At 42.1% G+C, this 23,251-nt stretch overlaps 1 protein-coding gene across 1 annotated transcript; it reads right to left on the bottom strand.

Moving 5' to 3' along the window:
* Positions 1–365: 365 nt before the first annotated feature.
* tti2 (TELO2 interacting protein 2) lies at positions 366–23,022 on the bottom strand. The gene is made up of 8 exons (XM_034169624.1): positions 22,895–23,022; positions 21,948–22,479; positions 21,353–21,546; positions 19,692–19,749; positions 13,146–13,274; positions 1,031–1,123; positions 590–783; positions 366–513 (listed from the first exon to the last, which is right to left on the bottom strand). The coding sequence occupies exons 2-8, from the start codon at positions 22,476–22,478 to the stop codon at positions 366–368; spliced, it is 1,347 nt and encodes a 448-aa protein (XP_034025515.1). The 5' UTR covers position 22,479; positions 22,895–23,022.
* Between the last annotated feature and the right edge of the window lie 229 nt (positions 23,023–23,251).

The following is a 23,251-nucleotide window of genomic DNA, read 5'->3' as shown; positions in this document are numbered from 1 at the left end:
TGTGTGTGTGTGTGTGTGTTACCCGTGGCCAGGCAGTGATCAGGGTTTGTTTGTGTGTGTGTGTGTGTGTTACCGTGGCCAGGCAGTGATCAGGGTTTGTTTGTGTGTGTGTGTGTGTGTTACCGTGGCCAGGCAGTGATCAGGGTTTGTTTGTGTGTGTGTGTGTGTGTTACCGTGGCCAGGCAGTGATCAGGGTTTGTTTGTGTGTGTGTGTGTGTGTGTGTTACCGTGGCCAGGCAGTGATCAGGGTTTGTTTGTGTGTGTGTGTGTGTGTTACCGTGGCCAGGCAGTGATCAGGGTTTGTGTGTGTGAGTGTGTGTGTTACCATGGCCAGGCAGTGATCAGGGTTTGTGTGTGTGTGTGTGTTACCGTGGCCAGGCAGTGATCAGGGTTTCCTGCAGCACCTCCAGGACTTTCAGGCGGTTGTGCTCCTCAGGTGGATCTTCCACCTCCAGGTATCTCAGCACAACCCGCTCCAGTCGCTTCAGGTGTCGGCACACGGCCACGCCCATCCTGTGAAACAAGTGCACTGTAACTCCAGCCACCGCACAAACGTGGTGCCTGCCTGCTGTGTGTAAATCCCTCACACCTATGGATGTACTGAGGCAGCGCGACGGCATAGACTCTCCGCAGCTCCACCTTGTGCTCAGCCTCCATGTGGGTCAGAATGAGACGCAACACGTCGTCATGGCGACAGGGCCTCCTGCGACAGGAGGCGGGGCTGAGTGAGAGAGGAGGTTTCTCCAACACCAGCAGAATGTCCAACAAAGAAGACAGAGTGAGCTGCAGGACAGACAGGAGGCGGGGCCATCATAATTAAACTACCACCCATCTGACTGCCTCATGCCCCGCCCACACCTCACAGGAACTATTTTATCATCACTGCTGTGTGCTTCCTGTAAAATGTCGAGTTCACAACACAAATTACTTCATCCTCATTAATATGCAAATATATGCACAAAAATCCACCGTTTAATCAGCTGTCGATGATGAAAATGCGCATAAACAGCGGTTGCTATGGAGACTGTACCTGAATGACAGCAGCGTCTGTGGTGTAGAGATGTTTGAACAAAGCTTCATAAACAACTGAAGCTCTGTTCAACTGGCGAAGCTCTGCCGCAGCCTGAAGATCAATCACAAAAAATGGAATTAATAATAACAAAATCAGTCCATTCAACCAATCAATGAGTCACTTCCATCAACAATAAAAAAGAAGAAAAAAAAATACGGGAAATCAAATCAATCAATTCAAACCAGTTTGTCAGCAGCTCATTTGGACGTAGACACCTTCCAGGAAATGTTTGTTTGTTTGTTTTTTCAAATCTGATGTTTCACATTTGTCTGATCAAAGTGGGGTTTTTTTTGTTTGTTTTTTTGTCTTTTTTTTTTTTTTTTTTTTAAATTAAAGTCAGAAATTCAAAACTCAAATAACAAAAAATATAACTGCTAAGATCTGGTTTGAAACCACTCTGACGTGTTGAAAAGTTTAGATGTTAAACCAGATTATTTCTGATGGAACCAGATTCAAACCAGTTGAAAATAAATTCCTTTTGATTATAGAATTTAAAAATCTGATTTAAAATCTGCAGTTTAAGTCTGAAATTGTCTAAACCAACGAATGATTGAAATAAACATTTCTTTATAAAACATTTTAATACATGGAAACAAGCACAGATGACATCATCATTAAGATCATCAAAGACACTTATTCTGAATCAGGGTTGTGAGGGGTGGAGCCTATCCCAGCGCTCAGTGGTTGAGAGGTGTGGTTTACTCTGGAGAGGCTTGACTTTGTTTACAGGTGTTTAAGATTTTTGGTTTTTAAAGTTCAATTTCAATTTATTTTCATTTATATAGCACCAAATCACAACAGAGTTGCCTCAAACCGCTTCACACAGGTAAGGTCTAACCTTACTAACCCCCAGAGCAACAGTGGTAAGGAAAAACTCCCTTTAAGGAAGAAACCTCAAGCAGACCAGACTCAAAGGGGTGACCCTCTGCTTGGGCCATGCTACAAACATAAATTACAGGACAATTCACAGAACAATTCACGGACAAATATACAAGAAATGCTATTGGCGCACAGGACAGGAGGATCGCCAACATGAATACCACACCCATCTCTGGATGGAGCTGTACCTTAAACAGAGAGGAAAAAACAGAATTAGGCATCAGAAAGACAAAAAATACTGTATAATTTGCCAGCATTAAACAACAAGAAAAACAGAGAAATACTAAGGTGATCACTAGGCCACTAGCCCTAAACTTCACTAAAAGACCCAGAATTTAGGTAAAGTTGAGGCCGCAGCCCACTCCAATTACTAATAAATGAATTAAAAGAGTAGAAAGCGTAAAACAAAACTGTACCAGTATGCTGCCATATGAAAGGGAAAATAAGTGCGTCTTAAGTCTGGACTTGAAAGTCTCCACAGAATCTGACTGTTTTATTGATGCAGGGAGACCATTCCACAGAACAGGGGCACGATAAGAGAAAGCTCTATGACCTGCAGACTTCTTATTCACCCTAGGGACACAAAGCAGTCCTGCACCCTGAGAACGTAAAGCCCGGGCCGGTACATAAGGTTTAATTAGGTCAGCTAGGTAGGGAGGTGCCAGTCCATGAATAATTTTATAGGTTAGTAGCAGAACCTTAAAATCTGATCTCACTGGGACAGGAAGCCAGTGAAGAGACGCCAAAATGGGTGTAATGTGGTTGAACTTTCTTTGTCAAAAGTCTGGCTGCAGCATTTTGAACCAATTGGAGACCCCTAATTCTAGATTGTTGTAAACCAGAAAATAGAACATTGCAGTAGTCCAATCTAGAAGAGATAAATGCATGGATCAGGGTCTCAGCATCAGCCATAGACAGGATGGGATGAATCTTTGCTATATTTCGCAGGTGGAAGAAAGCAGTCCTAGTAATATTTCTAAGGTGGAGGCCAAAGGACAACGAAGGATCAAAAATTACCCCAAGGTTCCACACACATCAGTGTGATGTATGACACATGAGCCGAGGCAGAGCGTTAACTGGTCAAATTGATGCTGATGTCTCACTGGACCAAGAACCATCATTTCAGTCTTATCAGAGTTTAAAAGTAGGAAGTTTCTAGACATCCACTGCTGCAAGGCAATCTTCTAAGGATTTCATGTGAACGAGATTACCAGCAGTTATCGGCATGTATAAATCAAATCAAATCAATTTTATTTATATAGCGCCAAATCACAACAAACAGTCGCCCCAAGGCGCTTTATATTGTAAGGCAAAAGCCATACAATAATTACAGAAAAACCCCAACGGTCAAAACGACCCCCTATGAGCAAGCACTTGGCGACAGTGGGAAGGAAAAACTCCCTTTAACAGGAAGAAACCTCCAGCAGAACCAGGCTCAGGGAGGGGCAGTCTTCTGCTGGGACTGGTTGGGGCTGAGGGAGAGAACCAGGAAAAAGACATGCTGTGGAGGGGAGCAGAGATCAATCACTAATGATTAAATGCAGAGTGGTGCATACAGAGCAAAAAGAGGTGAATAAAAAGAAACACTGGGTGCATCATGGGAAACCCCCCAGCAGTCCAAGTCTATAGCAGCATAACTAAGGGATGGTTCAGGGTCACCTGATCCAGCCCTAACTATAAGCTTTTTCAAAAAGGAAAGTTTTAAGCCTAATCTTAAAAGTAGAGAGGGTGTCTGTCTCCCTGATCTGAATTGGGAGCTGGTTCCACAGGAGAGGAGCTGATTATTATTATTATTCAAAACCATATAAGTAAGAAGAAGAATTTTAAATTCTATTCTAGAATTAACAGGAAGCCAATGAAGAGAGGCCAATATGGGTGAGATATGCTCTCTCCTGCTAGTCCCTGTACTCTAGCTGCAGCATTTTGAATTAACTGAAGGCTTTTCAGGGAACTTTTAGGACAACCTGATAATAATGAATTACAATAGTCCAGCCTAGAGGAAATAAATGCATGAATTAGCTTTTCAGCATCACTATGAGACAAGAACTTTCTAATTTTAGAGATATTGCGTAAATGCAAAAAAGCAGTCCTACATATTTGCTTAATATGCACACTGAAGGACATTTCCTGATCAAAAATGACTCCAAGATTTCTTACAGTGTTACTGGAGGTCAGGGTAATGCCATCCACAGTAAGGATCTGGTTAGACACCATGTTTCTAAGATTTGTGGGGCCAAGTACAATAACTTCAGGTTTATCTGAATTTAAAAGCAGGAAATCAGAGGTCATCTATGTCTTTATGTCTGTAAGACAATCCTGCAGTTTAACTAATTGGTGTGTGTCCTCTGGCTTCATGGATAGATAAAGCTGGGTATCATCTGCGTAACAATGAAAATTTAAGCAATGCATTCTAATAACACTGCATAAGGGAAGCATGTATAAAGTGAATAAAATTGGTCCTAGCACAGAACCTTGTGGAACTCCATAATTAACCTTAGTCCATGAAGAAGACTCCCCATTTACATGAAAAAATTGTAATCTATTAGATAAATATGATTCAAACCACTGCAGCGCAGTGCCTTTAATACCTATAGCATGCTCTAATCTCTGTAATAAAATTTTATGGTCAACAGTATCAAAAGCTGCACTGCGGTCTAACAGGACATGCACAGAGATGAGTCCACTGTCTGAGGCCATAAGAAGATCATTTGTAACCTTCACTAATGCCGTTTCTGTACTATGATGAATTCTGAAACCTGACTGAAACTCTTCAAATAGACCATTCCTCTGCAGATGATCAGTTAGCTGTTTTAAAACTACCCTTCAAGAATTTTTGAGAGAAAAGGAAGGTTGGAGATTGGCCTATAATTAGCTAAGATAACTGGGTCAAGTGATGGCTTTTTAAGTAATGGTTTAATTACTGCCACCTTAAAAGCCTGTGGTACATAGCTAACTAATAAAGATAGATTGATCATATTTAAGATCGAAGCATTAATTAACGGTAGGGCTTCCTTGAGCAGCCTGGTAGGAATGGGGTCTAATAGACATGTTGATGGTTTGGAGGAAGTGACTAATGAAAGTAACTCAGACAGAACAATCGAAGAGAAACCAAATACCAGCATTACTGAAAGCAGTCGAACATAAAGATATGTCTTTGGGATGGTTATGAATAATTTTTTCTCTAATAGTTAAAATTTTATTTGCAAAGAAAGTCATGAAGTCATTACTACTTAAAGTTAAAGGAATACTCGGCTCAATAGAGCTCTGACTCTGTCAGCCTGGCTACAGTGCTGAAAAGAAACCTGGGGTTGTTCTTATTTTCTTCAATTAGTGATGAGTAGAAAGATGTCCTCGCTTTACAGAGGGCTTTTTTATAGAGCAACAGACTCTTTTTCCAAGCTAAATAAAGATCTTCTAAATTAGTGAGACGCCATTTCCTCTCCAGTTTATGGGTTATCTGCTTTAAGCTGCGAGTTTGTGAGTTATACCACGGAGTCAGGCACTTCTGATTTAAGGCTCTCTTTTTCAGAGGAGCTACAGCATCCAAAGTTGTGCTCAATGAGGATGTAAAGCTATTGATGAGATAATCTATCTCACTCACAGAGTTTAGGTAGCTACTCTGCACTGTGTTGGTATATGGCATTGAAGACCATAACAAAGAAGGAATCATATCCTTAAACCTAGTTACAGTGCTTTCAGAAAGACTTCTACTGTTATGAAACTTATTACCCACTGCTGGGTAGTCCGTTAAAGTAAATGTTATTAAGAAATGATCAGACAAAAAGGGGTTTTCAGGGAATACTGTTAAGTCTTCAATTTCTATGCCATATGTCAGAACAAGATCTAAAGTGTGGCTAAGGTGGTGGGTGGACTCATTTACATTTTGAGCGAAGCCAATACAGTCTAATAATAGATTAAATGCAGTGTTGAGGCTGTCATTCTCAGCATCTGTGTGGATGTTAAAATCGCCCACTATAATTATCTTATCTGAGCTAAGCACTAAGTCAGACAAAAGGTCTGAAAAATCACAAAGAAACTCACACTAACGACTAGGTGGACGATAGATAATAACAAATAAAACTGGTTTTTGAGACTTCCAATTTGGATGGACAAGACTAAGAGTCAAGCTTTCAAATGAATTAAAGCTCTGTCTGGGTCTTTGATTAATTAATAAGCTGGAGTGGAAGATTGTTGCTAATCCTCCTCCTCAACCCGTGCTACGAGCATTCTGACAGTTAGTGTGACTCAGGGGTGTTGACTCATTTAAACTAACATATTCATCCTGCTGTAACCAGGTTTCTGTAAGGCAGAATAAATCAATATGTTGATCAATTATTATATCATTTACTAACAGGAACTTAGAAGAGAGAGACCTAATGTTTAATAGACCACATTTAACTGTTTTAGTCTGTGGTGCAGTTGAAGGTGCTATATTATTTTTTCTTTTTGAATTTTTATGCTTAAATAGATTTTTGCTGGTTATTGGTGGTCTGGGAGCAGGCACCGTCTCTACGGGGATGGGGTAATGAGGGGATGGCAGGGGGAGAGAAGCTGCAGAGAGGTGTGTAAGACTACAACTCTGCTTCCTGGTCCCAACCCTGGATAGTTACGATTTGGAGGGTTTAATAAAATTGGCCAGATTTCTAAAGATGAGAGTTGCTCCATCCAAAGTGGGATGGATGCCGTCTCTCCTAACAAGACCAGGTTTTCCCCAGAAGCTTTGCCAATTATCTACGAAGCCCACTGAGTATCTTCTGCATAGCAGTGAATGGTAATCCCAAAATACCGCAATAAGTGCCCAAGGGGTGCTATATAAAGGGAGAAAAGCAGGGGGCCTAAGACAGACCCCTGTGGAACCCCAAATTTCATGTCACTAGAGGTAGTGTTACTGTACAAAACACAGTGAGAACGACTGGTCAAGTATGACGTCAGTCATGCAAGGGCACTCCCAGTAATCCCAAAATGATTTTCCAGCCTATCGAGAATATGATGATCCACTGTATCAAATGCAGCACTGAGATCTAACAGCAACAGAACCGTAGTGGTGTCCGAATCCATTGTAAGCAGAAGATCATTCACCACTTTAGTGGGAGCCGTCTCTGTGGAATGATATTTTCTAAAAGCAGACTACAGTGGATCAAAGAGATTAATCTCAGTAAGATAGTCTACGAGCTGCCGTGACACCATTTTCCATATTTTTAGAGCAAAATGATAGATTTGATATCAGTCGATAGTTTGTCAATACACTAGGGTCAAGATTAGGTTTCTTAAGTAATGGTTTAATCACTGCAGATTTGAAACATTCAGGAACAGATCCAGAAGTTAAAGAAAGATTAATAATTTCCAGCACAGTCGGCCCAAGACTGGACCACAGGTCCTTAAACAGTTTTGTTGGTATAGGATCAAATAAATAGGTTGTGCTTTTTGTTGACATTACGAGTTTTGTCAGCATGCCTAGTGAGATACCATCAAATTCTGTAAATCTAGGTAATACCTCAGTAATGGTGCCCACCTCAATAGCAGGGTGTAGTGGCTGGGTTAAGGCATGCTGGGATATGTTTAACATAATGTCTTCTATTTTCTTCCCAAAGTAATCCATGAAATCTTGTGCTGTTAAAGGAGAGCGAACTACAGGTGGTTGTCCATGAATAAGTGTTGCCACCGTGTCGAACAAGAACTTTGAGTTACGCTTGTTTTTGTTGATCAAATCAGAGTAGTAAGTCCACTTTGTAGTCAATAATGCATGCTTATAGTCTAAGATAGCATCACGCCACGCAAGGTGAAATACTTCTAATTTTGAACGACGCAATTTCTAGACCTCTTGCTTTATGCTTGAGGTCACACAGATAATCACTGAACCAAGGTGCCTGTGATTTGGGGGAGCGTGGTTTTAACACAGGTGGTGCAATCATGGAGAGTGTAGTTTTGAGCACTGAGTTTAAACTATCCACAAGTCTGTCTACTGACTGGGTATTTGTCAAATGTGAAGCTAAGACATCAGGCAGTCTAGCTTCGAGTTCAGTCATAGTTGAGGAGTTGATGCATCGCTGTAGTGATAAATAAGGTTGTTGTTCCACTAAACATGGCAGCAAAACTGTAAACTTAATAAGTGAGTGATCAGACACCACTGATGAAAGAGGCATGATGTCAATATTCGTGACAGCAATACCACATGCAAGAATCAGATCCAGGGTATTTCCACTAATGTGCGTCAAAGGCCGAATGCATTGCTGAAATCCTAATGCATCCACAATTTCCATAAATGATTTGCAGAGGGGATCAGAAGGATAATTTATATGAATGTTCAAGTCACCAATTATCAAAATGTTATCTACACTAGTTGACAAGTTAGAGATGAACGCACCAAATTCATCTAAGAATTCAGAATATGGGCCAGGAGGCCTATATACAGTGACAAAGCAATACGACTGATTTTTATTCTTCTGACCTTGGCAATGTGTAATATCCTGAGCAGAGCGGAGAATCAGATGCTCAAATGAGTGATATTTGTAACCCCCAACAGCTAACAGGCTAAAACTAGATTTATAAATAAGAGTAACACCCCCACCTTGCTTTGCATCACGAGGGACGTGACTAAATGTATATGCTGGTGGGCAGGCTTCATTTAAGTGAAGAACAGCTGTAGGTTTAAGCCAGGTTTCACATAGCCCAATCATATCTAAGTGATGATCAATAATTAGATCATTGATCAACAATGATTTTGAGGACAGTGATCTTATGTTAATGAGACCCAGTCTAAGGACCTCAGTGGGGTTGACAGTTGAACTGTTTGGGTTTAGGGGTGGTTCCAGAGTAGCACATATAAGATGCCTAGAAGTAGGTTTAGGTTTGAGACATTACACGCGCGTTGTAGGTAGCAGACACAAAATCTTTGCTATTGCTGGAACAACCACTGGGCCATCCTCAATTTCAACATCATCCAATATAGTGATGGGTAGTAAGTTTGGAAAGCATATCCCTCTATGATTTTTATGGACACGACTTCGGAAGCAGGCCACAGTCTCAACTTGTTGAAATTCCCTCCCTGGCAAATAAACTGCACTATCACCATAGTGGATTTTCTGCACTAAATTCCCCGCTAAGCTAATGGATTCCACACGCACATTTATCATAAGCCTTGCAGGGTCTCTAATCACCTGCTCTGTGGCCTGCTGTAGATTCCTAATATTCTCTCCTTCTAGTCCCCGTTAGTACTCTAGCTGCAGCATTTTGAATTAATTGAAGGCAATTGTCCTAGCTTTACGGAGGGCTTTTTTATAGAGCAACAGACTCTTTTTCCAGGCTAAGTGAAGATCTTCTAAATTAGTGAGACGCCGTTTCCTCTCCAACTTACGGGTTATCTGCTTTAAGGTGCGAGTTTGTGAGTTATACCACGGAGTCAGTCACTTCTGATTTAAGGCTCTCTTTTTCAGAGGAGCTACAGCATCCAAAGTTGTCCTCAATGAGGACATAAAACTACTGATGAGATACTCAATCTCACTTACAGAGTTTAGGTAGCTACTCTGCACTGTGTTGGTATATGGCATTAGAGAACATAAAGAAGGAATCATATCCTTAAACCTAGTTACAGCACTTTCTGAAAGACTTCTAGTGTAATGAAACTTTTTCCCCACTGCTGGGTAGTCCATCAGAGTAAATGTAAATGTTATTAAGAAATGATGAGACAGAAGGGAGTTTTCAGGGAATACTGTTAAGTCTTCTATTTCCATACCATAAGTCAGAACAAGATCTAAGATATGATTAAAGTGGTGGGTGGACTCATTTACATTTTGAGCAAAGCCAATAGTCTAATAATAGATTAAATGCAGTGTTGAGGCTGTCATTCTCAGCATCTGTGTGGATGTTAAAATCGCCCACTATAATTATCTTATCTGAGCTAAGCACTAAGTCAGACAAAAGGTCTGAAAATTCACAGAGAAACTCACAGTAACGACCAGGTGGATGATAGATAATAACAAATAAAACTGGTTTTTGGGACTTCCAATTTGGATGGACAAGACTAAGAGTCAAGCTTTCAAATGAATTAAAGCTCTGTCTGGGTTTTTGATTAATTAATAAGCTGGAATGGAAGATTGCTGCTAATCCTCCGCCCCGGCCCGTGCTACGAGCATTCTGACAGTTAGTGTGACTCGGGGGTGTTGACTCATTTAAACTAACATATTCATCCTGCTGTAACCAGGTTTCTGTAAGGCAGAATAAATCAATATGTTGATCAATTATTATATCATTTACCAACAGGGACTTAGAAGAGAGAGACCTAATGTTTAATAGACCACATTTAACTGTTTTAGTCTGTGGTGCAGTTGAAGGTGCTATATTATTTTTTCTTTTTGAATTTTTATGCTTAAATAGATTTTTGCTGGTTATTGGTGGTCTGGGAGCAGGCACCGTCTCTACGGGGATGGGGTAATGAGGGGATGGCAGGGGGAGAGAAGCTGCAGAGAGGTGTGTAAGACTACAACTCTGCTTCCTGGTCCCAACCCTGGATAGTCACGGTTTGGAGGATTTAAGAAAATTGGCCAGATTTCTAGAAATGAGAGCTGCTCCATCCAAAGTGGGATGGATGCCGTCTCTCCTAACAAGACCAGGTTTTCCCCAGAAGCGTTGCCAATTATCTATGAAGCCCACCTCATTTTTTGGACACCACTCAGACAGCCAGCAATTCAAGGAGAACATGCGGCTAAACATGTCACTCCCGGTCCGATTGGGGAGGGGCCCAGAGAAAACTACAGAGTCCAACATTGTTTTTGCAAAGTTACACAGCGATTTAATGTTAATTTTAGTGACCTCCGATTGGCGTAACCGGGTGTCATTACTGCCGACGTGAATTACAATCTTACCAAATTTACGCTTATCCTTAGCCAGCAGTTTCAAATTTCCTTCAATGTCGCCTGCTCTGGCCCCCGGAAGACAATTGACTATGGTTGCTGGTGTCGCTAACTTCACATTTCTCAAAACAGAGTCGCCAATAACCAGAGTTTGATCCTCGGGGGGTGTGTCGTCGAGTGGGGAAAAACGGTTAGAAATGTGAACGGGTTGGCAGTGTACACGAGGCTTCTGTTTAGAACTACGCTTCCTCCTCACAGTCACCCAGTCGGCCTGCTTTCCCGGCTGCTCGGGATCTGCCAGAGGGGAACTAACGGCGGCTAAGCTACCTTGGTCTGCACCGACTACAGGGGCCTGGCTAGCTGTAGAATTTTCCACAGTGCGGCGCCGAGTCTCCAATTCGCCCAGCCTGGCCTCCAAAGCTACGAATAAGCTACACTTATTACAAGTACCGTTACTGCTAAAGGAGGCCGAGGAATAACTAAACATTTCACACCCAGAGCAGAAAAGTGCGGGAGAGACAGGAGAAGCCGCCATGCTAAATCGGCTAAGAGCTAGTAGCTGCGCTAAGCTAGCGGATTCCTAAAAACACGCAAAGTGAATAATGTGTAAATAATTTAGAGGTGATTCAGCAGAAGGAGTGCTTTAGTTAAGGCACGTGAAGATTACACTGGGAAACAAATCGTTATCTAGATAACTAGATCAATCTAACTGCACAGATTAAACAGCTAACAGATACAGCAAAACACCGCTGTGCTCCGGAACAGGAAGTGATACAATACCGCAGTGAGAGCCAACCACCAGTAGAGGCAAGAAAAAAGGTGATGCAGGGAACCGTTCATAGTGTGAAAACATGAGGTCATCAGAGTGACGTGCACATCAGAGACACACTGATGAACATTTAACACACCCACGTGTTTGCAGTTATATGGGTGGAAATAAAAGCACGTGCAAAGTGATGCGTAAAATGGCGCTATCAACAGCGTTGTTAGAGGACCTTACAAATGATGCAATCTAACGTGCGCATGTATTCAGAGAATGCGAGAATTTACGTCCAAATGAAGATAATTGGCTCATAAGCTGATTTTGATGATCAAGGTCACTGTTACTGGAGTTGCGCACAGAACTGCGGCCGGCCCAGAGCGCAACAGGGCGAGGAGCCAGGGGTCGTCTGTGCCCATACAGGTGCTGACCACGCTGGGCTTCCTGGCATCAGGGGCATTTCAGCGGGAGCTGGCTGATCAGTCAGGAGTGTGCCAGTCAACCTTGAGTTGAGCCACCAGCTGTGTGGAACACAATCATCTGAATGTCATCAGGTACTCCTGAATGTGATCAGAGCTGTTAACTGCACACATGTTGCCATGAAGGCACCATCACACGATGAATTTGTTTCTGTTAACAGGAAACATTTTCATTCCATCAATGTTCAAATCATATCTGGAGTGCAAATGTGCATCAGGCACCTGGCAAATATGTTTTTATTATTATTATTAGTGTCTCTTTTTTATTTTTGCTTGATGGTCAGCTGCAGAGCTTCTTAATAGACTTCCTGTGTTCAGTATTTGTCAAACGCGTGTGTAAGTTGTGATGTCACACTGTCAGCGGAGGCGCGCCTCACCTTTTTAACGTCGGTGTGCGCGTGCTCTTCTGCATGTGTGCGCGCAGCCTCAGACACACATACTTCGTAGCTCCAACAAACATTTTTCCAGTTCCATGATTAATCCATTTAACAGTGTACTGAATAAACTGTCCCTGTGTGTCTCCACGCCATGTCCAGTCGTCTGTAGCATCATTTCTTTCCTGTGTTCATGTTGTCTGATGTGACATTGTGGGGAATCCCTGCTCAAAGGACCTATTTACATGAAATTGCATATGTAAATGGGGCGTGGCCAGGGAGGAGTTTGGTTCCACACTCAATTCCACGTTCAGTGGGATGTACAAACCGAACATGCGTGAATTCATGCCTACGCACACTTTCATACATCTGAATATATTTGTGCTTATGCCAGATTCAGGGTCTTGGCGTATGCCAACTTTTAGTATAAAGTCCACGCAAGTCTTTGTACATGAGGCCACAGGTCATCATGAGGGTCAAAGTGGATCCACTCTGGTGTCAGACTCAAAGATGATGTCAAGCACAGAACCAGATGAAACCACCTAGAGTTTGGATCTGGACATGAACACTGGTACTGATGAAGCTTTATTTGGTGTTGTTTGGAAGTGCTGCAGTACTCTGCCTGGACACTAGGTGGTGATCTAACATGAAGATTCTTCAAACATTGTGAAACAAGGTTTGGTTCAATATTTTGAAACTGGTTTAAGTTTGAACAGGTTTCATGTTTGTTACCGTGTTCACAACGATGTGATGCAAACAGCGAATTCCCAGCATGCAGTTCTCCCGTCTGTAATGGTCATTGAGGAGAAGAGCAGGTGGGAGGAGGCGGGGCAGGTGAGAGGAAAGAGAGGGGCGTGTCACCTGCAAAAAAAAATAAAGAAAGAAAGAAAAACTGAAATGGCCAATCACATGACAGACACATTAGCTCAGGGGCAGGGCTTAATGTTTTCATAAAATGTCAAGCAAAATGCTAAAACTCAAAGTCTAATTATTATTATTAATTATTCTCAGTGGAAGTTAGGCTTAGAGAACAGGTCAAGTTCCGTGAGCAGCAATATGGTTTCATGACGAGAAAGAGCACTACAGATGCAATGTTTGCTCTGAGAATACTGATGAAGTATAGAGAAGAACAGAAGGAGTTACACTGTGTGTTTGTGGAGTTAGAGAATGTTTATGACAGGGTGCCAAGAAAAAAGCTGTGGTATTGGATGAGGAAGTCTGGAGTGGGAGAGAAGTATGTGAGGGTGGTGCAGGACATGTACAACAATAGTGTGACAGCAGTGAGATGCGCAGTAGGAATGACAGACTCATTCAAGGTGGAGGTGGGATCAGCTCCGAGTCATTTCTTGTTCACATTGGTGATGGACAGGTTGACAGGTGACATCAATCAATCAATCAATTTTTTATATAGCGCCAAATCACAACAAACAGTTGCCCCAAGGCGCTTTATATTGTAAGGCAAGGCCATACAATAATTATGTAAAACCCCAACGGTCAAAACGACCCCCTGTGAGCAAGCACTTGGCTACAGTGGGAAGGAAAAACTCCCTTTTAACAGGAAGAAACCTCCAGCAGAACCAGGCTCAGGGAGGGGCAGTCTTCTGCTGGGACTGGTTGGGGCTGAGGGAGAGAACCAGGAAAAAGACATGCTGTGGAGGGGAGCAGAGATCGATCACTAATGATTAAATGCAGAGTGGTGCATACAGAGCAAAAAGAGAAAGAAACACTCAGTGCATCATGGGAACCCGCCAGCAGTCTACGTCTATAGCAGCATCACTAAGGGATGGTTCAGGGTCACCTGATCCAGCCCTAACTATAAGCTTTAGCAAAAAGGAAAGTTTTAAGCCTAATCTTAAAAGTAGAGAGGGTGTCTGTCTCCCTGATCTGAATTGGGAGCTGGTTCCACAGGAGAGGAGCCTGAAAGCTGAAGGCTCTGCCTCCCATTCTACTCTTACAAACCCTAGGAACTACAAGTAAGCCTGCAGTCTGAGAGCGAAGCGCTCTATTGGGGTGATATGGTACTACGAGGTCCCTAAGATAAGATGGGACCTGATTATTCAAAACCTTATAAGTAAGAAGAAGAATTTTAAATTCTATTCTAGAATTAACAGGAAGCCAATGAAGAGAGGCCAATATGGGTGAGATATGCTCTATCCTTCTAGTCCCCGTCAGTACTCTAGCTGCAGCATTTTGAATTAACTGAAGGCTTTTTAGGGAACTTTTAGGACAACCTGATAATAATGAATTACAATAGTCCAGCCTAGAGGAAATAAATGCATGAATTAGTTTTTCAGCATCACTCTGAGACAAGACCTTTCTGATTTTAGAGATATTGCGTAAATGCAAAAAAGCAGTCCTACATATTTGTTTAATATGCGCTTTGAATGACATATCCTGATCAAAAATGACTCCAAGATTTCTCACAGTATTACTAGAGGTCAGGGTAATGCCATCCAGAGTAAGGATCTGGTTAGACACCATGTTTCTAAGATTTGTGGGGCCAAGTACAATAACTTCAGTTTTATCTGAGTTTAAAAGCAGGAAATTAGAGGTCATCCATGTCTTTATGTCTGTAAGACAATCCTGCAGTTTAGCTAATTGGTGTGTGTCCTCTGGCTTCATGGATAGATAAAGCTGGGTATCATCTGCGTAACAATGAAAATTTAAGCAATACCGTCTAATAATACTGCCTAAGGGAAGCATGTATAAAGTGAATAAAATTGGTCCTAGCACAGAACCTTGTGGAACTCCATAATTAACTTTAGTCTGTGAAGAAGATTCCCCATTTACATGAACAAATTGTAATCTATTAGACAAATATGATTCAAACCACCGCAGCGCAGTGCCTTTAATACCTATGGCATGCTCTAATCTCTGTAATAAAATTTTATGGTCAACAGTATCAAAAGCAGCACTGAGGTCTAACAGAGCAAGCACAGAGATGAGTCCACTGTCCGAGGTCATAAGAAGATCATTTGTAACCTTCACTAATGCTGTTTCTGTACTATGATGAATTCTAAAACCTGACTGAAACTCTTCAAATAGACCATTCCTCTGCAGATGATCAGTTAGCTGTTTTACAACTACCCTTTCAAGAATTTTTGAGAGAAAAGGAAGGTTGGAGATTGGCCTATAATTAGCTAAGATAGCTGGGTCAAGTGATGGCTTTTTAAGTAATGGTTTAATTACTGCCACCTTAAAGCCTGTGGTACATAGCCAACTAACAAAGATAGATTGATCATATTTAAGATCGAAGCATTAAATAATGGTAGGGCTTCCTTGAGCAGCCTGGTAGGAATGGGGTCTAATAAACATGTTGATGGTTTGGATGAAGTAACTAATGAAAATAACTCAGACAGAACAATCGGAGAGAAAGAGTCTAACCAAATACCGGCATCACTAAAAGCAGCCAAAGATAACGATACGTCTTTGGGATGGTTATGAGTAATTTTTTCTCTAATAGTTAAAATTTTGTTAGCAAAGAAAGTCATGAAGTCATTACTAGTTAAAGTTAATGGAATACTCAGCTCAATAGAGCTCTGACTCTTTGTCAGCCTGGCTACAGTGCTGAAAAGAAACCTGGGGTTGTTCTTATTTTCTTCAATTAGTGATGAGTAGAAAGATGTCCTAGCTTTATGGAGGGCTTTTTATAGAGCAACAGACTCTTTTTCCAGGCTAAGTGAAGATCTTCTAAATTAGTGAGACGCCATTTCCTCTCCAACTTACGGGTTATCTGCTTTAAGCTACGAGTTTGTGAGTTATACCACGGAGTCAGACACTTCTGATTTAAAGCTCTCTTTTTCAGAGGAGCTACAGCATCCAAAGTTGTCTTCAATGAGGATGTAAAACTATTGACAAGATACTCTATCTCCCTTACAGAGTTTAGGTAGCTACTCTGCACTGTGTTGGTATATGGCATTAGAGAACATAAAGAAGGAATCATATCCTTAAACCTAGTTACAGCGCTTTCTGAAAGACTTCTAGTGTAATGAAACTTATTCCCCACTGCTGGGTAGTCCATCAGAGTAAATGTAAATGTTATTAAGAAATGATCAGACAGAAGGGAGTTTTCAGGGAATACTGTTAAGTCTTCTATTTCCATACCATAAGTCAGAACAAGATCTAAGATATGATTAAAGTGGTGGGTGGACTCATTTACTTTTTGAGCAAAGCCAATACAGTCTAATAATAGATTAAATGCAGTGTTGAGGCTGTCATTCTCAGCATCTGTGTGGATGTTAAAATCGCCCACTATAATTATCTTATCTGAGCTAAGCACTAAGTCAGACAAAAGGTCTGAAAATTCACAGAGAAACTCACAGTAAGGACCAGGTGGACGATAGATAATAACAAATAAAACTGGTTTTTGGGACTTCCAATTTGGATGGACAAGACTAAGAGACAAGCTTTCAAATGAATTAAAGCTCTGTCTGGGTTTTTGATTAATTAATAAGCTGGAATGGAAGATTGCTGCTAATCCTCCGCCCCGGCCCGTGCTACGAGCATTCTGACAGTTAGTGTGACTCGGGGGTGTTGACTCATTTAAACTAACATATTCATCCTGCTGTAACCAGGTTTCTGTAAGGCAGAATAAATCAATATGTTGATCAATTATTATATCATTTACCAACAGGGACTTAGAAGAGAGAGACCTAATGTTTAATAGACCACATTTAACTGTTTTAGTCTGTGGTGCAGTTGAAGGTGCTATATTATTTTTTCTTTTTGAATTTTTATGCTTAAATAGATTTTTGCTGGTTATTGGTAGTCTGGGAGCAGGCACCGTCTCTACGGGGATGGGGTAATGAGGGGATGGCAGGGGGAGAGAAGCTGCAGAGAGGTGTGTAAGACTACAACTCTGCTTCCTGGTCCCAACCCTGGATAGTCACGGTTTGGAGGATTTAAGAAAATTGGCCAGATTTCTAGAAATGAGAGCTGCTCCATCCAAAGTGGGATGGATGCCGTCTCTCCTAACAAGACCAGGTTTTCCCCAGAAGCTTTGCCAATTATCTATGAAGCCCACCTCATTTTTTGGACACCACTCAGACAGCCAGCAATTCAAGGAGAACATGCGGCTAAACATGTCACTCCCGGTCCGATTGGGGAGGGGCCCAGAGAAAACTACAGAGTCCGACTCCTGTTCATCAGACAGGAGTCTTCATGGGCTATGATGCCTCATTGAATGGCATGTTCCAGCTTTCACCTCATGAAATATTTGTACCATTAAACTCATAAACATTCATTATTTGTATACTATGACAAGTGACATATGTTACCCTGTAACCTGATAGAGCCACTTTATCCTGACCTTTGACCTTTGTCACCATTCTTGCAGTTTTCATCCAGTAACTCCATAAACATTCAGTCACAGATAGTCCAAACTATACCTTTATGGAATCTTTATGTTCAGACAAATAATGTGGTGTAGCTTTCAATATGATTGGAGCATCTTTAAATTTTGACCCCTGTGTAATTCTTCAATTGACCTGCCAACTAAACATTTAAATAGCAAATCTGTTTTGTTTTTTTTTCCAAAAGAGTTAATGTCTAAGGAGTATTTTTGCTGAATTTGGTGCCTGTATCATCATTTGCAGGATTGTTTCAGTTAACTGCTGCAATAAAGGCCCCCTGACAGTTGCACGACTTTGATCTGCGCACTTGCATGTACTTCATCATGACAATCCCACCCGCTGTATTCCCAGCTGGACACCGCACTTTGTTCCACCAGCTGCCACACATTGTGTGCTGGACACTGCGTATATAAAATAATTATTTTGTATCGGATTAAATATTTTCTCTTTGAGTTGGCTGTTGAAAACGCCTCTAATCACTTCCAGAATCAGAGGAGCACTCCAGCAGCAGCTTGTCTCTCTCTAGTGCGCGCCGAACGAGGTGGAGAATGCATTTGGAACTGTCTAAAAATGTAATTAATTGTAATATTTAGATTGTAATAGTTTGGTAAAACAGTTGCATGTTCATCCCTTCTTGTGAGCAGCTTTAAAAGTACGTTTATACCATGGACAGTGAGAATTCCATGTCTAACTGGCGTGCATTATTTTCACGTATATGCACACGTAGTTTGGCGAGTTAAGTCACTGTAATATCACTCTGCTCTGGTCGTCACCATAGCAACACGCAAATCAGTTGGTGTAGATCAGCTGTGTTTTGACAGGTGAACGACAGAAATGCCAAGTGAATTTTTATATTTTTGGCCAATGGGAAGAGGAGGAGAGCAAACGAGAAGAACAGCAAAAGCAACAGCATAAAGATTTAACATCAGACGAACTGGACAAGATTGAAGACAGGAAAGAAGAAGAGAACTGTTGCCAAGGATGAAAATATCTTGAGACTGGCATAAAATAGTCCCAAATACTTACGCATTTTTATCCAGTTCTCTTAACTTAAATAAATATTTGGGTGTTAGCTCACTGTGTGGGACCATGGTATAAGCAGATTAAACAGCTCAAAGCCGTGCGTTATACGGTTTGAATGCACTTTGCAGAGTAACACCACTCTGATTCGCGGTGGTGTGTCAGACTCCGCGAAGTGCATTCAAACCGTATAATGCATGGCTTCGAGTTGTTTAATCCTTACTTATGATAGATTTAACATCTCGTTATAATCGCTCAGATGAGCTGCGCTGTGACGCGGTGTGAAGACGCAACCACTCACATTCACACGCAGTGTTTTTGAATCGTTTGTGTAATGTTCACTTGAAGTTCATGTCATTAATGCGTGATGGAGATTTTGAACATTTCAGTATTTCCTTTGCACACGTGCACAAAGCCGCACACAATTTACAACAGTTTACAATGACTTTGAGACGATTTTACTCTCATGCATGGCATAGTGTGTACAAGTATCCGGATCAAAGTCTTGCAACTGTCAGGGGGCCTTAAGACTGCCGTCTGTCTATCTGTCTCAGTTGTAGAACCTGATCTTTGTCCTGGGCCGGACAGACCACACGGACTGTGTTCAGACGCAGACCGCTCTAAAGTCATCCGCTTTACGGAGCGCCGATGTTCCATCGGCAAATGCTGCTTATCCGAGGAAAGTCTGAGGTGGAATTCTCGTCTTCCACTTGTACATTTGTAACTCAGGATGAATTCAGCAGCTGTTCATTATTTTGTTGATATTTGTAATCTTTTTTATTCAGTAACAGAGTAAAGCTACTCTGTTGTAATCAGTTTACATCAAGTAATCTGATTCTGTCTGACACTGTGAACAAACTCAAACACATCATTACTGACACTGTAAAAGTTCAAAGGTCACACCCACCTGGAGGAGAGTCCAGGCGAAAACCAGCTTCACTGCTTCACAGTGCCACCATGTGTCCCTGCACACAAACACCTTTAACTGGAGGAGGGGCTTAATGACCCCACAAACTGCACATCCTTCCTCCACACACACACACACACACTCTGTGTCCTCCTCTCTGACTCTAAATGTGTAAACAGGAGATGTGGGATTGAAATAACAGTAAAAACTGTGTTTTCTGTGTAAAAATATCGTATCCTATAAACTGTGTTATATTCTACATAGATAAAGTGATGTAGCGGTTTAATCTCCTGTTTTGGGTTTACTGTGGTTTGTGTCCGTTGTTCCTTCTTTTCATTGCTGCTGCGTTTGTTGTCCCTTCAGCTAACAGATAGTGAAGTTTGTCGATGTTGCTCTCAGAGTCTGTTTGTGATCTGTGTCTCTGTTCGTGTCTCTTTGGTGCAGCGGGCAGGTGGTCAGGAAGTGCATCTCACTCTCCACCTGGTGTTGTGAGCAGTGGGTCTGTCACAGTCTGTTTTCTCTGGGGAGCCAGGTCTGTCTGTGGTGACCTTTCTCCACGGCCAGGCTGTGCTCACCGAGTCTGTACGTGGTCAAGGACTTCCTGAGCTTTGGGTTGGTCACAGTGTTCAGGTATTCTGCCACCGAGTTCTGTCTGTTTAGGGACAAACAGCATCCAGTTTACGCTGGTTTTTGGTGGATTTTTTTTCCAGTGTGTCACATCATTTTCTTTTTGTTTTCTTTTAATTTGGTTTAGTCTGACAGGGTTTGTGTTTGTGTAGAGAGTCCCAGAACCAGCTGGCTGAGGGGGTGTGTCTCTACAGTCTCTCTGTGGATCAGGACTTTGTTATGGAGCGGATTGGGGTCACTGTTTTTAAGGTGCTCATAACATTTAATTGTTCTCTTTTGAACTTTAATATTTAGTGGGTATCGTCCTAATTCTGCTCTGCGTGTGTTGTTCTGTGTGTGTTTGTTGCCACTTGTTGTTTGTGCACATTGACTTTATGATGTCATGTTTTTGCTCCAACCCCACTTTCCAAATGTTTGGACAGCAGACCCTTGGGCCAAACTGAATCAAATGCTTTTTTTTAAATTTACAAACAGGAGAATAGTTTTTTTTTGTTTGTTTCTTTGGTTGTTAATCAGGGTGCTGAGGGTGAAAATCTGGTTTGTTGGAAGGTCATTTGGGATTTGTTCAGGGCGTGTTTTCAGTCAGGATGTGTAGGAGTCTGTGGTTGATGATCAGGCAGAAGATGTTCCTGGGGTTGCTGTTGACACAGACTCCACAGTTATTATTAGGCTAAAGTTTATCAGTCCTTGGTTCCAAATATTGAGGAAGATCCTGGAGCTCAGGACAATGTCAAGGAGCTTTAATGTGGCCAGTTGGAATTTGGGATCTGTGGATTTGTTCATTTCATTTAGGATGTTGTCGACATTACAGACCTTGGTTTCAGTAAATTTGATTTTGTCCTACGGTTCTTTTAGGGTCATGGGGTCATCTAGTGGCTTCTGGTCATCTTTGATGTCTGACTCTCAGCTTTGTAGTTTGTTTCTCTTTGTTTTCCTCTATTGGACCAAATGTCTTGATGAAGTGGTTTAACCCACAGTGCTCGCTCTCTCTCTGTCACTCTCTCTCTGTCACTCTCACTGTCACTCTCACTCACTTGGTGAGCTGTGGCTGCAGAATGTCCAAAATTCCTCCCAGAATTCCTTGGATCTTCTCCTGTCCTCCCTCCTCTTCCCGTCTCTCATCTCCAATGAGTAAGTGGGCGGAGTCTCTCCAGTGGCCCGCCCACAGCAGCGCCCCCTGCAGGCTTTGTGCTGCCTGTCTGGACTTCTGATTGGTCCAGTTCTGAACCTGAACAGAGAAGACGACTCTCATTTGTGGAGTTTTACTGCCCCCTAGTGGCAAAATGTTATCAGGCAAAATTATTTTTTTGTTTGTTTTTCAACCCTTAATATTAAGTCCTTTTGGCTTTTTTTTCACTCCGGTTTACTGCAGCAGATCTGAAGTGGATCAGCATGTTGATTTGGCAGAAGTTTTACACCGGATGCCCTTCCTGACACAACTCCACATTACATGGACTAATGTAGCAGGAGTGGGGTTTGAGCGGGGAACCTTCCACACTGAAACCAAGCACACTAACCGCTTAGCCACCACCCGTGGTTTGTTTTTTTAAACACGTCAATGAAAAAATATAAATAATCCTCAGAGGTTTTCAAACACTCAGCTGTGGTGTCACTGGTGTTCAAACTCACCTGATCATGTGTCACGGCGAACACGCAGATCTGCGGCGCCACAGCCAGTAGCAGCTTGTGCTGCTGCTCTCTGTCAGCTCCGCATCCTCGCTCACGCTCTGCCAGAGCTTCCAGCAGTGCTTTAAGGGCGGAGCTCAATGCAATGACACGTTCAGGGATGGTCTTATAATCAGCGGTGGGCAGCGAGCCACTGTCCTCGTGACAGAGCGGCAGAGCAGCACAGCGAGCCAGAGCGTCGACCAGAGCGACATACGCTCCCTGCAGCTCTGCCCATCCACCCTCAGAACCCACCTCCTGCTGCTGCTCTGCTCCCTGATTGGCTGGGGGAGGGCAGAAGAGCCAATGAGGATCACCCATGAGGAAGAAGCGTTCTACTCGGTCAATCAGAGCACAGAGTTCTGCATCAGTTGCACCAGTCAGGTGCTCCCGTAGACCATCCAGCAGCTCTGTGATTGGAGGATGAGAGCATAGGGGGAGGGGTTTCTCTGTCAAGGAGAGACTAAGGTCCTGAAGGAAGGATGACAGGTCCATCCTGAGGGAAGGAGAGAGGAGATGAGAATCAAACAGTTCCTGGGAGGAGGGCAGACTCCGCCCACCACCTGTTCCACCTGATGGCCTCTGACATCATCAGAACTGAAAGAACTACTTTATTGTTGTTGTTTTTTTTACTGATCAGGAGCAGCACACCTCAAAGAGCAAAAAACTACAAATAAAAAACTTTCTGTTCTATTCTAAAAAGACAGCAAGGAATGAAAGAGGAAAGGATGTAGCACATGTAGTACATGGAGAAAAACAGAACAGAAAAAGGTGTGAACAAAGGAAGAGAAAGATGGAAGAGGTGAGACGGTATTATAAAAGGAACCAGGAAAAAGAAAGGGAAGGAAATACGGGAGGATGAAGGGAAGGAGATGAGTTTTATTTAAACCATCAGAAAGCGAAAAACTGACCTGAAATCAGCTGTTTACTTCAGTTTTTTCTATCCGTGACATGAACCGCGAACACGTCTCAAGAATTAAAGTCAAACTGAATTAAAGACCAAATCTTCAGACACACAAACTATCCGGACGACTTAAAGGGACGGACGCTAAACTTCCGGTTGTGCGCACAGAACAAAAGAAAGGTTCCGACTGCAGAAACGTTCCTGCTAAACTCAAGGGTTTTTTAATTTATTTATTTATTTTTAATTCCCTTTATTCTTTATTTCATGTTTAATCTTTCTTTTAGATTTTATTATTAACTATGTTTTAAATTAAAGCAGATAAAACATAATGATGAATGTTGATGTGTATCCATGACAGAAATAC

The sequence above is a fragment of the Thalassophryne amazonica genome, chromosome 5 (genome assembly GCF_902500255.1).
Source record: "Thalassophryne amazonica chromosome 5, fThaAma1.1, whole genome shotgun sequence".
NCBI classification, from domain to species: Eukaryota; Metazoa; Chordata; class Actinopteri; order Batrachoidiformes; family Batrachoididae; genus Thalassophryne; species Thalassophryne amazonica.
Note: the sequence above shows the minus strand (reverse complement) of the source record. Positions and strands in the feature narration are given on the sequence as shown.